The 11,277-nt window shown below is 43.4% G+C and overlaps 4 protein-coding genes across 4 annotated transcripts; 2 read left to right on the plus strand and 2 right to left on the minus strand.

Moving 5' to 3' along the window:
- Positions 1-1,589: 1,589 nt before the first annotated feature.
- Positions 1,590-5,952, plus strand: Flacc (Fl(2)d-associated complex component). Its single transcript, XM_068303108.1, has 3 exons — positions 1,590-3,168; positions 3,229-4,988; positions 5,059-5,952. The coding sequence occupies exons 1-3, from the start codon at positions 1,742-1,744 to the stop codon at positions 5,610-5,612; spliced, it is 3,741 nt and encodes a 1,246-aa protein (XP_068159209.1). The 5' UTR covers positions 1,590-1,741; the 3' UTR covers positions 5,613-5,952.
- Positions 5,953-6,390: 438 nt separating this feature from the next.
- Positions 6,391-7,369, plus strand: LOC137586767 (uncharacterized). Its single transcript, XM_068302920.1, has one exon. The coding sequence runs from the start codon at positions 6,470-6,472 to the stop codon at positions 7,151-7,153; it is 684 nt and encodes a 227-aa protein (XP_068159021.1). The 5' UTR covers positions 6,391-6,469; the 3' UTR covers positions 7,154-7,369.
- A 1,837-nt stretch (positions 7,370-9,206) lies between these two features.
- Positions 9,207-9,824, minus strand: LOC137582138 (thioredoxin-1-like). Its single transcript, XM_068296587.1, has one exon. The coding sequence runs from the start codon at positions 9,755-9,757 to the stop codon at positions 9,431-9,433; it is 327 nt and encodes a 108-aa protein (XP_068152688.1). The 5' UTR covers positions 9,758-9,824; the 3' UTR covers positions 9,207-9,430.
- Positions 9,825-10,232: 408 nt separating this feature from the next.
- Positions 10,233-11,228, minus strand: snf (U1 small nuclear ribonucleoprotein A snf). The gene is made up of 2 exons (XM_068296574.1): positions 10,779-11,228; positions 10,233-10,714 (listed from the first exon to the last, which is right to left on the minus strand). The coding sequence occupies exons 1-2, from the start codon at positions 11,129-11,131 to the stop codon at positions 10,417-10,419; spliced, it is 651 nt and encodes a 216-aa protein (XP_068152675.1). The 5' UTR covers positions 11,132-11,228; the 3' UTR covers positions 10,233-10,416.
- Between the last annotated feature and the right edge of the window lie 49 nt (positions 11,229-11,277).

Below are 11,277 nucleotides of genomic sequence, written 5' to 3' on the forward strand. Positions count from 1 at the left end.
AACGCATCATCAACAACATGATCATCATCGTGTTCCATCAACGTGTGTGTGTGTCGACATGGAAAGCTGTCTAGGATTAAATACAAATCTCAGGGAAACATCAAAATCTTCGAAACGAGGACAATTAAATGGCAATTCCAAAAATGAACAATCAACATGGATGCACCTGTCTGAAAGATATCACATAAAGAATTGCCCACAAAGAACCACAATTATTTATATGTACATACATGTGTCACATTATCACACTATACAACAAAATTTGAAAACTATTCAGCTCCATATAGACTATTACCTCCTTGAAGAATTATGGAGTATAAAAATGATTTTATCATTGAGTACAAGTCTTGTGTTGTCTAGTGTTTGTCAGAAATAAAACCAGACACTGAAGAAATTTCATGTTGTTTTTCTCAGGCAAAAGGTTTTCACAAAAAAAAAAACTTGACGATTTGAAATCGGAGCTAATAAACAGACCCAACCGATGACTGTCTCTCTCGCTCGCTCTCTCTCTCTCCAAGTGCCTTCTATTATAGTGTGTGGTTCTTGTTATATTTTTAATCTATTAAGCCCATGGCATGACATCTGGCAGGTGCTCGATGATTCCAGACATTTTGTCATAGAAGCGTGCTGGAATTAGCCACAGCTTGTCATCAATGGATACCCTCACTTGCGACTCTCAATGGAGGCTGCTGCTGCTCCAGTCTAAACACAAGCAACATGGACAATTGGTCGAATGCCTGGATGATGGGTGGCTGATAGGTGGCAGCTGGAGTGGAGTGTGGAAAGAGAGAGTAACTAAAAGTGAGTATGCACATGTGTATGTATATGTGCCTATGTAACTTGTCTTCCTGTTTTGCTTATGTTCAATTTGATTGCCTTGAGGCTAGAGAGTTGTTGTAAAAAGTCAAGATTTATGGTTTTTAAATTTTCATTCATGCACGTTTTATGTTTGGTGGCTCGTTGATTGCAATTTAAGTGCAAAATATATGCGTACACTAAGAAGTAAGATTAACATCATACATAATGCATTTTATTAAGTTTCAATTGGCTTTATGAGAATACATACATACATTTGTAAGTATATGTAAGTATAAGTAAGCATAAGTTTTGCATAAAAGAAATGTCTTTTCTGAACTAGAATTTAGAAAAGTTTTGAAAATTATCATTCATACTAAACGAATTAAGTTTCCTTGATGGGCAAGAACTAAAAATTTAATTAAAAATTAACTAAATACTTGCTGTTGCTCTGGCAGTAACTCTCGGCAAATACCAGCGTCTGAGAGTCGTCTTGGAGGCAGGTCAGGAATATGACAAAGAACTGAAATTGAAAACTGTTTATTACCTGTGAATATGGTTGATATATTGTAAATATGCACCTTTTACACATACGACAGGTGGTGATTATGAACTTCGTCTATATTTAACAAATAGAACAAAAAAAAAACATTAAAAAAATTTTTTTTAAAGTGCACAAATTCAAATTCGATTTTCGATAGGCTTGCTCCGATAATGTTGATTAACTAATCGATAAATGGCGAATTTTTTCTGTAGCGTTGCCAGCAACAATTGGAAAACTATCTGGCAACATTGTGTTGGTTTCACCATTACACTTTGGAGTTATTTTACAAAACAATAAATAAACAAACAACAATTTGTAGTAAATATTTATACCTCTGCGGCATCAAAATAAACAAAAAAGCGTTGCTCGAGAAACTAGGTTTGTGTCGATTGGGCGGGAAAAATGGAGAAGAAGGCTAAAGACGCGCTGAGGCGTTATAAGAAGCCTTCGCGTCCGCATTCGAGTAGCGATAGTTCCACGTCTGATTCGGATACGGGAAGCAGCTCATATAGCAGCACAGATAGTGAGATAGGTGGAGGTGCTGGTAGTGGGGGCGGCGGTAGCGGTGGTCCTACGCATCATGGTCACGCGCACGGTATACTCAGCCATGATCAGACGCGGCGGTCCAGCGAGCAACGGCATAATCATCGCAAGAAAAAGAGCTCCAGGCGTGCGGCCAGCTCATCTGGCGATGATCAAGACCGTGAATCGCAGCACCAACACCAACAGCAGCAACATCATCATCATCAGCGTCGGAAAAGGGACAAGCGTGAGCAGGCAGTGCAAAAAAAATTGGTGGCCAAAAGGAATCACATAAAGCGAAAATTAAAAGAGGCTCGCCTCAAGAAACGGGCTGCAGCTGCTGCCGCTGCCCTAAGTGGTCATAGTCATCGTTCTCTGTCGCCGGCCACTCAGGCCAAACTGAAAAAGTTAGCCGAGCGCAAGCATTTGCGTGCAGCCAGCAAGGAACAGCGGGAAAGGGAAAAACTGCGCGCCGTTCAGCGCGATCGGGAACGTGATCATCATCGCTTGGGAAGCAGTCGATCGCCACCAAGCTCATCGACTACAACCACCACGAAAATACGCATTCATCAGGATGTGCTGGGCAAGCGGCAGAAAAGTCCATTGTCCGGATCATCGTCGGGGCGTCTGCATCACCATCATCCCCAGCTTATCTCAAGAGAGAAGATCATAATCCAGACACGAACCCGTGGGCGTACACCTTCGTTAGAGCGGGAGCGAGAAAGAGAACGAGAGAGGGAGCAACGCGAACGTGAAAGAGAGCAGCGTGAGCGAGAACGGGAACGGCATCAGCATCAACAGCATCATCATCACCACGATTTGACGCTGCGTGAACGAGATCGTCGCGATCGTGAGCGGGAGCGAGCCGAACGTGAAGCGGCCAGGGATAAAGAGCGGGCCGAGGCACTGGCTCGCTGTCAGGAACGTCAGCGAGAGCGCGAGCGTTTGGCCCGCGAAAAGCTGCGGCGGCAGGACGAAGATGAGAAACGTGGCTGCATTAGTAGTGCTCCTGGACGAGATCAGACCGATATGCCACCCTATGGCAGTCGGGAACGTTCCCTTGATCGGGGCGGTGCTGATGGACGAAATGGTCGTAGCGCCAAACGAGTGGATCTACTCGATCCCTATGAAAGGGAACGGGATCGCGAACATGACTACATTGAGGAGCGTCATGGTCAGCTAATAGACGACATGCGACGCTATGGCGGACATCGACGTGGTCGTGAGCTAAGCCCATTAGTTGCCGAGCACTATGCACCCCGAATGCATAATCCTCGCGAAATGTATTCCGAGGAGGAACGTGAACGGTAAGTGGCACAATTTTATTTTAATTTAGTCTGTTTTTCATTTATTTTCCGTTCACTTAGGGCTTATAAACGTGCCTACTTGGATGCCCGTTACTCATCTCGGGAACGAGATGCGTGGCTAGATGCCCGTGATCTGACCGAACGTGAAATCCAGGGACGCGACTATCGGGATCTTGAGTCGGAGGATCCTCTCTATGCAGATGAACGCGAGCGAATTCTACGCGAACGGGAAAGGGAGCGAGAGCGCGAACGTGAGCGAGAACGAGAACGCCAATTGGGCTCTGGTGGTAGTGGCGGCGGTCGTGCCGGCGGCGGTAGCAAATATCGTGCCGAGTGGGATCGCGAATGGGATGAGGATGGCGTTGGTGGTGCTGGTGGTGGTGTTGGTGGTCCGGGTGCCAGTGGGACGCCTGGTCGTGCTAGTGGCTTTGTGGGTGGACCAAAACGTGGCGCCATTGCCAGTAAGCCACCATCTCAGCAGGCACAGCACCAACAACAACAACAGCAGCATCATTCGGCCTCCGAACCAGATTGGGATGCCGACGATCGGGACCAGAGAGATCGAGAGCCAGAGGAAAGACCAGAAACTGGTGGTGCCGGCGGTGGTGGTGGTGGTAGCGGTGCTGTTAAACAAGAGCCCGCTTGGGTGGAGCATGACCAGCGGGATAAGCCTCGCACCTGGGGTCAAACACAATCCGCACAGTCAGGACAAGGCGATTGGCGTGACGCTGACACGAGCAATGGACGTGGCAATGCTGTTGGGAATGATCATGCTGCATCCTCCTCGCCACATCATCATCATTTGCATGGTCGTGGTGATCGACAGCCCCCTGGCGGAGGTGGAGGAGGTCGAGGCTTCCGACGTGCTGGCGGTGTACATGAGCATGGCGAAAGAGTGGGCGGTGGTGGCTACAGATCCCATCCGCCACCTTTAATGACACTGCCGGTGCAGCCGCCAGGTGGATATCACGGTGGTGGTGGTGGTGTCAACTCTCGAGGATTTCCTCATAAACGCATGCCCTACGCAGGCGGTGCTGGCGGTGTTGTGTCTTCTGGCGGTGGTTCATCACCATTTCTCAAAAAACATCCACATATTGCACCATTGGCCACTGGCAATGCATCGGCCAGTGTCAGTGGCTCCTCTGCAACAGGAACAGGTATTTCTGGGTCAACGGTCGCTGGCAATCCATCGCCCCTATTGACCACGCCATTGGGCAAACCACATGCTGGAGCCCAGGCCAGCGCTGTGGCCGCTGCCACCACAGCTGTTGCCGCTGCCAAGGCAGCTGCCCAAAGTGCTGCCAATGCCACCACTAATCCTGGGATCTTAGCTCAAGTTAGTAGCATTAAATTAACTCACATTAAACAGGAGCAAGATGGCTCTGAGGATTCCGCATTGGATACACCAACAACACCAGCTGCATCGGCTGTTGGCGCCATCGAAGAATCGTCCTCGTCGACGTCGCCGGCACCAGCAATGCGTCCACTGAAACAGGAGACAAACATTACCACGAACACTTCCAATGGCGAATTGAGCGAGATTAGCGACAGCGATGATGATATACTCAACAAAACGGATAAAGTCCGTCCGCCCATAAAATCCGAATTACAGGACGCGGATAATGAATTGCCGAGTACCCAAGAACTATCCACCGAATCGCTATCCAATGGCGAGGAGATTAAAACAGAATCAAACAATCATCATCAGCAGCAGCAAGTAAATGGAACAAGTGTCAGTGTCAAGACCGAGGAGATGGATGTGGTTCTTGATTTCGAGGAAATTTCCGATGGTGAACTCGAGGAGGATGCACGTCATAAGGGTAAGAAGAAACCATAAAAAACCCCAACATAAAGCAGGGAAATCTTACATTTTCAACTCTTCTTTGGCAGGCATCGGCGATGCTTTGGGTGTCGACTGGCAGGGATTGATTGCCGAGACCCGACAACAGGCCGCCCAGCAGCAGAGTGTCGAGCGCAATACCTCCGCCAAGCAGCGTTGGCAGCCGCACCGCGTTTTCCTCGACATGGGTCTGTCATTTAAAATGGCTGGCGCCGAGTATGCCCAGAATATCATACAAGATGCCCATCAGCAATTGCAACGCGAGAAGCAGGAGAAACGTGACATGGAGAAGGAATCATCGGGCATCGATCTCGAACAGAAAGTGGTCATTTATCAGGATTACTTGGCTAGTGATACAGTCGAGCCATTGGCCTGCGTTCAAATGGGTTTACGTAGTGCTGCCGCCGAGAGGCAGCGACTCGTCGGCAATGTCTGTGGTCCGGGCAGTCGTGCGCTAAGTGCTCGCCAGGATTTGCGTTTGCGACGTCAACTGTGCGGCCTGCCGCCTCGTGAATGCGATTTCCCACGTAATGTGCCCACCGTGGCCGAAGGTGTAAGATCTCTAGCCATGCAAATGTTCAATCGCACCCTGAACGTTAAATGAGTGACACATAATTCAGCTAAACACTGGACATGGAGACACGAATGCAATGCAAGGATACAGAATGATTCAAATCGATGGTGATCAAGATAATGATGATGATGATAATGCAATAGGCAATACCTTAAACATACATATAGAGAATCCAATTTAACGTGCATACTACATATATAATTTTATATTCCGTGTGGTTTTATTTTGTATATGTACTTATACATATATACTGATTGTATGTAACTTATATAGTTAGAAATTAAGTTCTAAAATGAAAATCCAATTGTAAATCTGTCTCAATATTAAATGCTTAATAAAGACAAATGCCAGCCAGCCAGCCGATTCTTAACCCTTCGTTGTGTACTACTTTTAAAAACATTTTTCAAATCCTTTGTCAATTATAGTATTAACTTAATTCATGCAAGTGATCCAAATATATCATCTCAAAATGGATTTTCCAATTTAATCAAATCCTTGTTTTTGTCCGGTTCCAATACCTTATAAACTCAAAAGGATTTAACTAGGCATATTTTTGTTTATTTGTGTGCAAAGAAGGGTTAAAGGCTTATACATATATGTTTGTACATACATAGATATTTATAGATATATGTATATAAGTATATGTATTTTATTCCCGTTGTAGTCTGTTTCTTAAGTTTCCTTAAGTATTTTGAAATTTAATTGCATGTCCATCTCTAATTTTTTGGATGTAGAAACAGGTGAGTAGAGATAATGTAGATAATAGATAGTGTGATGCACGCTTATCTACCTGGGGAGAAAACAATTTGGTGTGTGTGTGTGTTTGTGTTTGCCGGCCGCTATCGGCCAAGGAGAACTTTCCTCAAGTGAGACACGATCCTACCAAGATGACTGTTACTGCTGGTGGCGGTGTGCCTAGCATGTCCTCCAAACTGTCCGTGTGCCTGTTACACTTTGTGTTAGCTGTGATCTCTGGTTGGGCTCTGAAGCAAAGCAATGGCCGATACGCCCTGGCCGCTTATGGACTTTTCTTCGGACACGCCGTATTGTGTATTTTGCGGCATACTCATCCGAATCCCGGACAGGTGCAGCGTGTAGTGTGTGATCATTCACGACGCTTTGCTCCCGTGATATTTATCACCCTGATTATTGGCGAATTGCAAGAGATCATTATGAGGAATGGTCGACATGGCTCAGGCGATTGGCCCGTGGCTGCCGACTGGCCGTATATAGTCATTGGGCTATATGCCAATCTCCTCATTGTGATGACCCTCAAATGTTTCTTTGGCAATGCCAATCAGTCATCATTGGTTCGTCTGGAGGCCGCTAGTTTGGGTCTTTGTGTCGTCTGGAATATCTATGGCCTGTGGCATTTAGCCATCAGTGAGGAGAATGAATACGGCCATTGGTCTCTGGGCATGGCCATTCAGGTGCTATTGAATCATTTCGTTCTATGGCGTCTCGCCCTGCACTTCAATATCACCCAACTGGAGGTGAGCACTGTGGGCATGTGCTTCTCGGTGATATTTGCCTTAAATGCTTGCCAAGAGTTAATTGATTCCCCAAACTAGCAGCTGAAAAAGATGAGAAAAAAATATAAATACTGTAATAATAATTGCACAATTTATTTGTATATTTGTTAATTGAGATTTATACTTACATACATATTTATTATTATAATAATTATTATTACTATTATCGCTATATACATACACATATACAAAATGTTGGCTCTTTGACCCTTATTGTCAAATAAATGTATACACAAATTGTTAAAAGATGAAAAATTCCGGCAAAGTAGGCCGTTTTTTACGACTTCCATTCGAAAAGTTGGCCATGACTTTTCCTGTCATCGCCCAAAAAGTGATATAACCTCATGGTCCGGCCACAATCCAGTCATGTTTCACATTTTAACTTGAACTTGAGTCGAGAACACATCTCGTGTTGTAAGTAGTTAACAAAATTAAATTCTAAAATTGACGCGCTCATTTTTTTTGGTTTGTGTTTCGAAAGAAAGGAAAAAAAAAAAATTGTTAAAAAAATTTTCAAAGTGTTTTTTTTTTTTGTTTTCCCCCTTTTTTTGGGGTTCTTCAAGGTTTTTTTGGGGCAAGGGAAGGGGGACCTGACCCGCCCCCCACCTATCTCGGGCCGAAGCTAAATCTTTTTTATTAAAATTTAAAATAAATTGGGTGGAACCCTAAAAAAAAAAAAAAAAAAAAAAAGGGGGGACCACCCAAAACAAAACCCCCCCCCCCCCTGAAAAAGAAAGGGGAAAGAAAAAAAAAAAAGAAAATTATATAAAAAAAAATAAAAAAACAAACCCCCCTTTTTTTTTTTTTTAAGAACGGAGAAGTCCTGGAGCTGTTTGTGGGCGGAAATTCGGATAAGTTGGCCAAATCGATGGAGAAATATGGTGGTGAAAAAAAAAAGGAACAGCCGCCGCAGCCACAACAGGCGCCGCCGCCCAAGTAACCCAACAGACGGAGAGCGAGGCTGCCATTTCATCGGTATCAGGTTCCGGTTCCGGGGAAATCTTTTTCCCAAAAAAAAAAACCACCCCCAAAAACAACCGCAACAAAAAACAACCGCGACGCGGAAGAAAAGAAGGAGCGAGTCCTGGAGAATTAGGCGGCCCATTTGGAAAACTGAAAATCAAAATTACCACCAGATTGTGTGGAGTATTAACAAATTTTCGCAGTTTGAAAATTATGACCAATTTATCTACACATTTTCGAGTTGGGAAATCAAGCACAATTTCAGAAGGATGCTTCGGGATTCTTAAATGTACACAATCCACTACCATATAAAGAATTTATACCCACTCCCCGTTTTGGAGGAATGGATCTATTTACACAACTTATGAAGGATGCCTCAGGAACATGCACACGAACAATTTATTAACCCATTTTGAAGTTCTATCAAATTTTGAATTACTCGTTGCCTCAGTTGTCTGGAACATGAACACTTTTCAATGTTAAAAAGGAAGTCTCACACAAGTTCTTTTTGGGTGCCTCGGATGTCCTTAGGAATATACAATTATTGGGAGTTACTAACGTTTTTGAGTTATGAAATTAGTTGTTACCAAATTTGAATGTTCAAATGTTAATGCTAGTTCAAGGATGCCCTCGGACGTCTAGGATTAGATGCACAGTCTGCGGGAGTTTATCCTTCACATGTTGGAGTTAATATTTTTGAAGTTCTATCAAGTTATCAAATTTTGAATGTTCAAAACCAGCCACAACATGCCTCAGACGTCCCGAACACCGTACTGAAGGACGCCTTAGATTTCCCACAGGTTTTCAAGATACACTGTTATTTGTATTTTGTTTGGAGTTGTGCACAACATTTTCAATGGGAAATATGTGGAAGTTGCGGATGAAGATGCCCCAGATGTCCTCACAATACACAAACACAATTTTTAGTTAATTAGTTGATCCCACAATTTCGATTTGGATCTTGTTTATCGTTACCTAAACACTAAACACCCACACACACAGACAACATACAATGGGAATATGCTCAGCATATACATATATGTATATTTAGTTACTCTTCAGATTGATTTATACACAATATATCTTGTAATTGCATTGTTAAAGAATGAAATAATGGAAATCGCATTGATTACGTCACAAGTTGCATTTATTCTAGTGTATTACAAGCATTTGGAGTTATGTATATGTATGTGGAATGAATAGACAATTACTAGTTAAATCACAAATTCACTTAAACTATAAGACATGGTCACAATTTGTTCACAAAAAGACAATAATTTAAAATTCTATAAATATGTATATCAAAAGGATTCGACGCCGGCGTCGCCCTGTTTTCCAGTCCTCATCAGTCATCTATTTGGCCAGTTTGGTTACAGTTCTGATCAGCTTGTCATCATCGGCTCCGGAGAAACTGCTGACACGTCTCATATTCTTGAGAAATACAAATGTGGGCATGCTGCGGACATTATATTTCTCCGTGAGCTCTTCAAATTTATCCACATTGATTTTAATGAACACCGCCTTGCTGGCATACTGACGGGCCAGAGATTTAACGGTGCCTTCCATTTCCTTGCAAGGTCCACACCAGGTGGCATAGAAATCCAAGACAACCAGTTTTCTATCGGCGGCCTCCAAACGTTTGTGGAAATCGTTCAAGCTGCGAATGGCGGTGGCGGTCATTTTGGATTTTTTTCTGAAACTCTTCTGACTTTGGGCAGTACGCTGCGACTGAAACTTTTGATTTGAGGCTGTAGACCTAATAAGAGGTATTTATAGGGGATTGGGCCCTGGATGAAATGGATGGTGAACTGGAATTCCCGCCTTTTTTGTCTCCAATCCTAAGCTGAATATGGAAATTGGCGCATTTTAAACGCTCTCTTTCTCCCTGTTTTAGTGTCACTCTCAGTCTCCATTGTCATTTAACGGTGCTTTTTGCAAATGGCTACTGTGCGGTGGAGCTGCCAGAATCTCTCAGGGTTCATTAAAGTTGCCATCCTGCCAAACTTGACAAGCAAAACTATCTTTTAGACAACTATCTGAAATAGAAATACAGAATTTTTCAAAGCTACATGTGAACTGACACTAGGACGAATGCAGTGGTATCTATGTATAACAATCACCTTTGTTCCCATAAAGTGTACCACATTGTAAAAGGTTTCTTTCATTCATTTGGTTTATTCTATTTTAAATTAGAAAAAGACATCGTTTCCCTTGATCATTCAAAATAAAACCTTTGAATCGCACAATGCAATGTGAGGGAGGCTTCTTCGACAATTATTATTAATATAGTAATTTGTGTGTGTGTGTGTGGGTGTGTTTGAGGAGGATGGGGAGATGGATTACTTCTTGGCAAAAGTAATTTTCATGGCATGCGTTGGAGTGATCTTAAAGCCTTGCAATGCCTCCTTGGCAGCATTACTCTGCAATTCTGTGGTGAACTCAACGAAGGCAATGTCATGGCGATTCGGTACAAGACGTACTTCCTTGAATCCAGGGAATTGATTAAACAACATGGATAACATCATCTCATTTGTCTCCTCCGGCAGGTTAGTAAGGAATAGAATTTGATTTGGCGGCTGTTCGGTTTGTGTGCTGGGAGCTGCATTCTCTGTATTAGCCGGCTTCTTTCTTTTGTCCCTTGAAAAGTAAAATGACATTAGTATTTAACCTCAACTTAGCATTTCGCTTCCTTCAAACTTACTTCTTATCATCTGTACCAGGCACCACTTTTGTAACTTTCACCTTCTTGGGACGCTCCTTGAATGTGCCCTTCAGTTTGGCCACAATATCCGAATCGGATTTGGAGTATGCAATGCGCATGGGTTTGTCATAGAAGGGGAAACCCTGCATTGTCCGAAGGGCATTTGAAGCGCTGCCAATTTCCTTAAATATGACAAATGCCTGACCACGCATTTTCAACGTTTTCAGCGCCACAATATCAAGGATTTGACCAAACTGAGAGAAGATAGCGTACAGGGACTTTTTCAACTCTTCTTTTTTGATTTTTTCATTTAGATTGTTAATGTAAATCGTTTGATTCGGTCGCACATCCATTTTGTTAAATTAATTTATTGGAATTGTTAGAGATTTATGTTACAATTATTTACAAATTTCGCCGACAAACACACTTGAGGTGAAAAAAAAAATGCCGCCAGAGTTGCCAGACTTGCTATTCTAATGGTGAGTACGCGTAATCGATT

Source organism: Drosophila tropicalis, unplaced genomic scaffold (genome assembly GCF_018151085.1).
Source record: "Drosophila tropicalis isolate 14030-0801.00 unplaced genomic scaffold, ASM1815108v1 contig_158, whole genome shotgun sequence".
NCBI classification, from domain to species: domain Eukaryota; kingdom Metazoa; phylum Arthropoda; class Insecta; order Diptera; family Drosophilidae; genus Drosophila; species Drosophila tropicalis.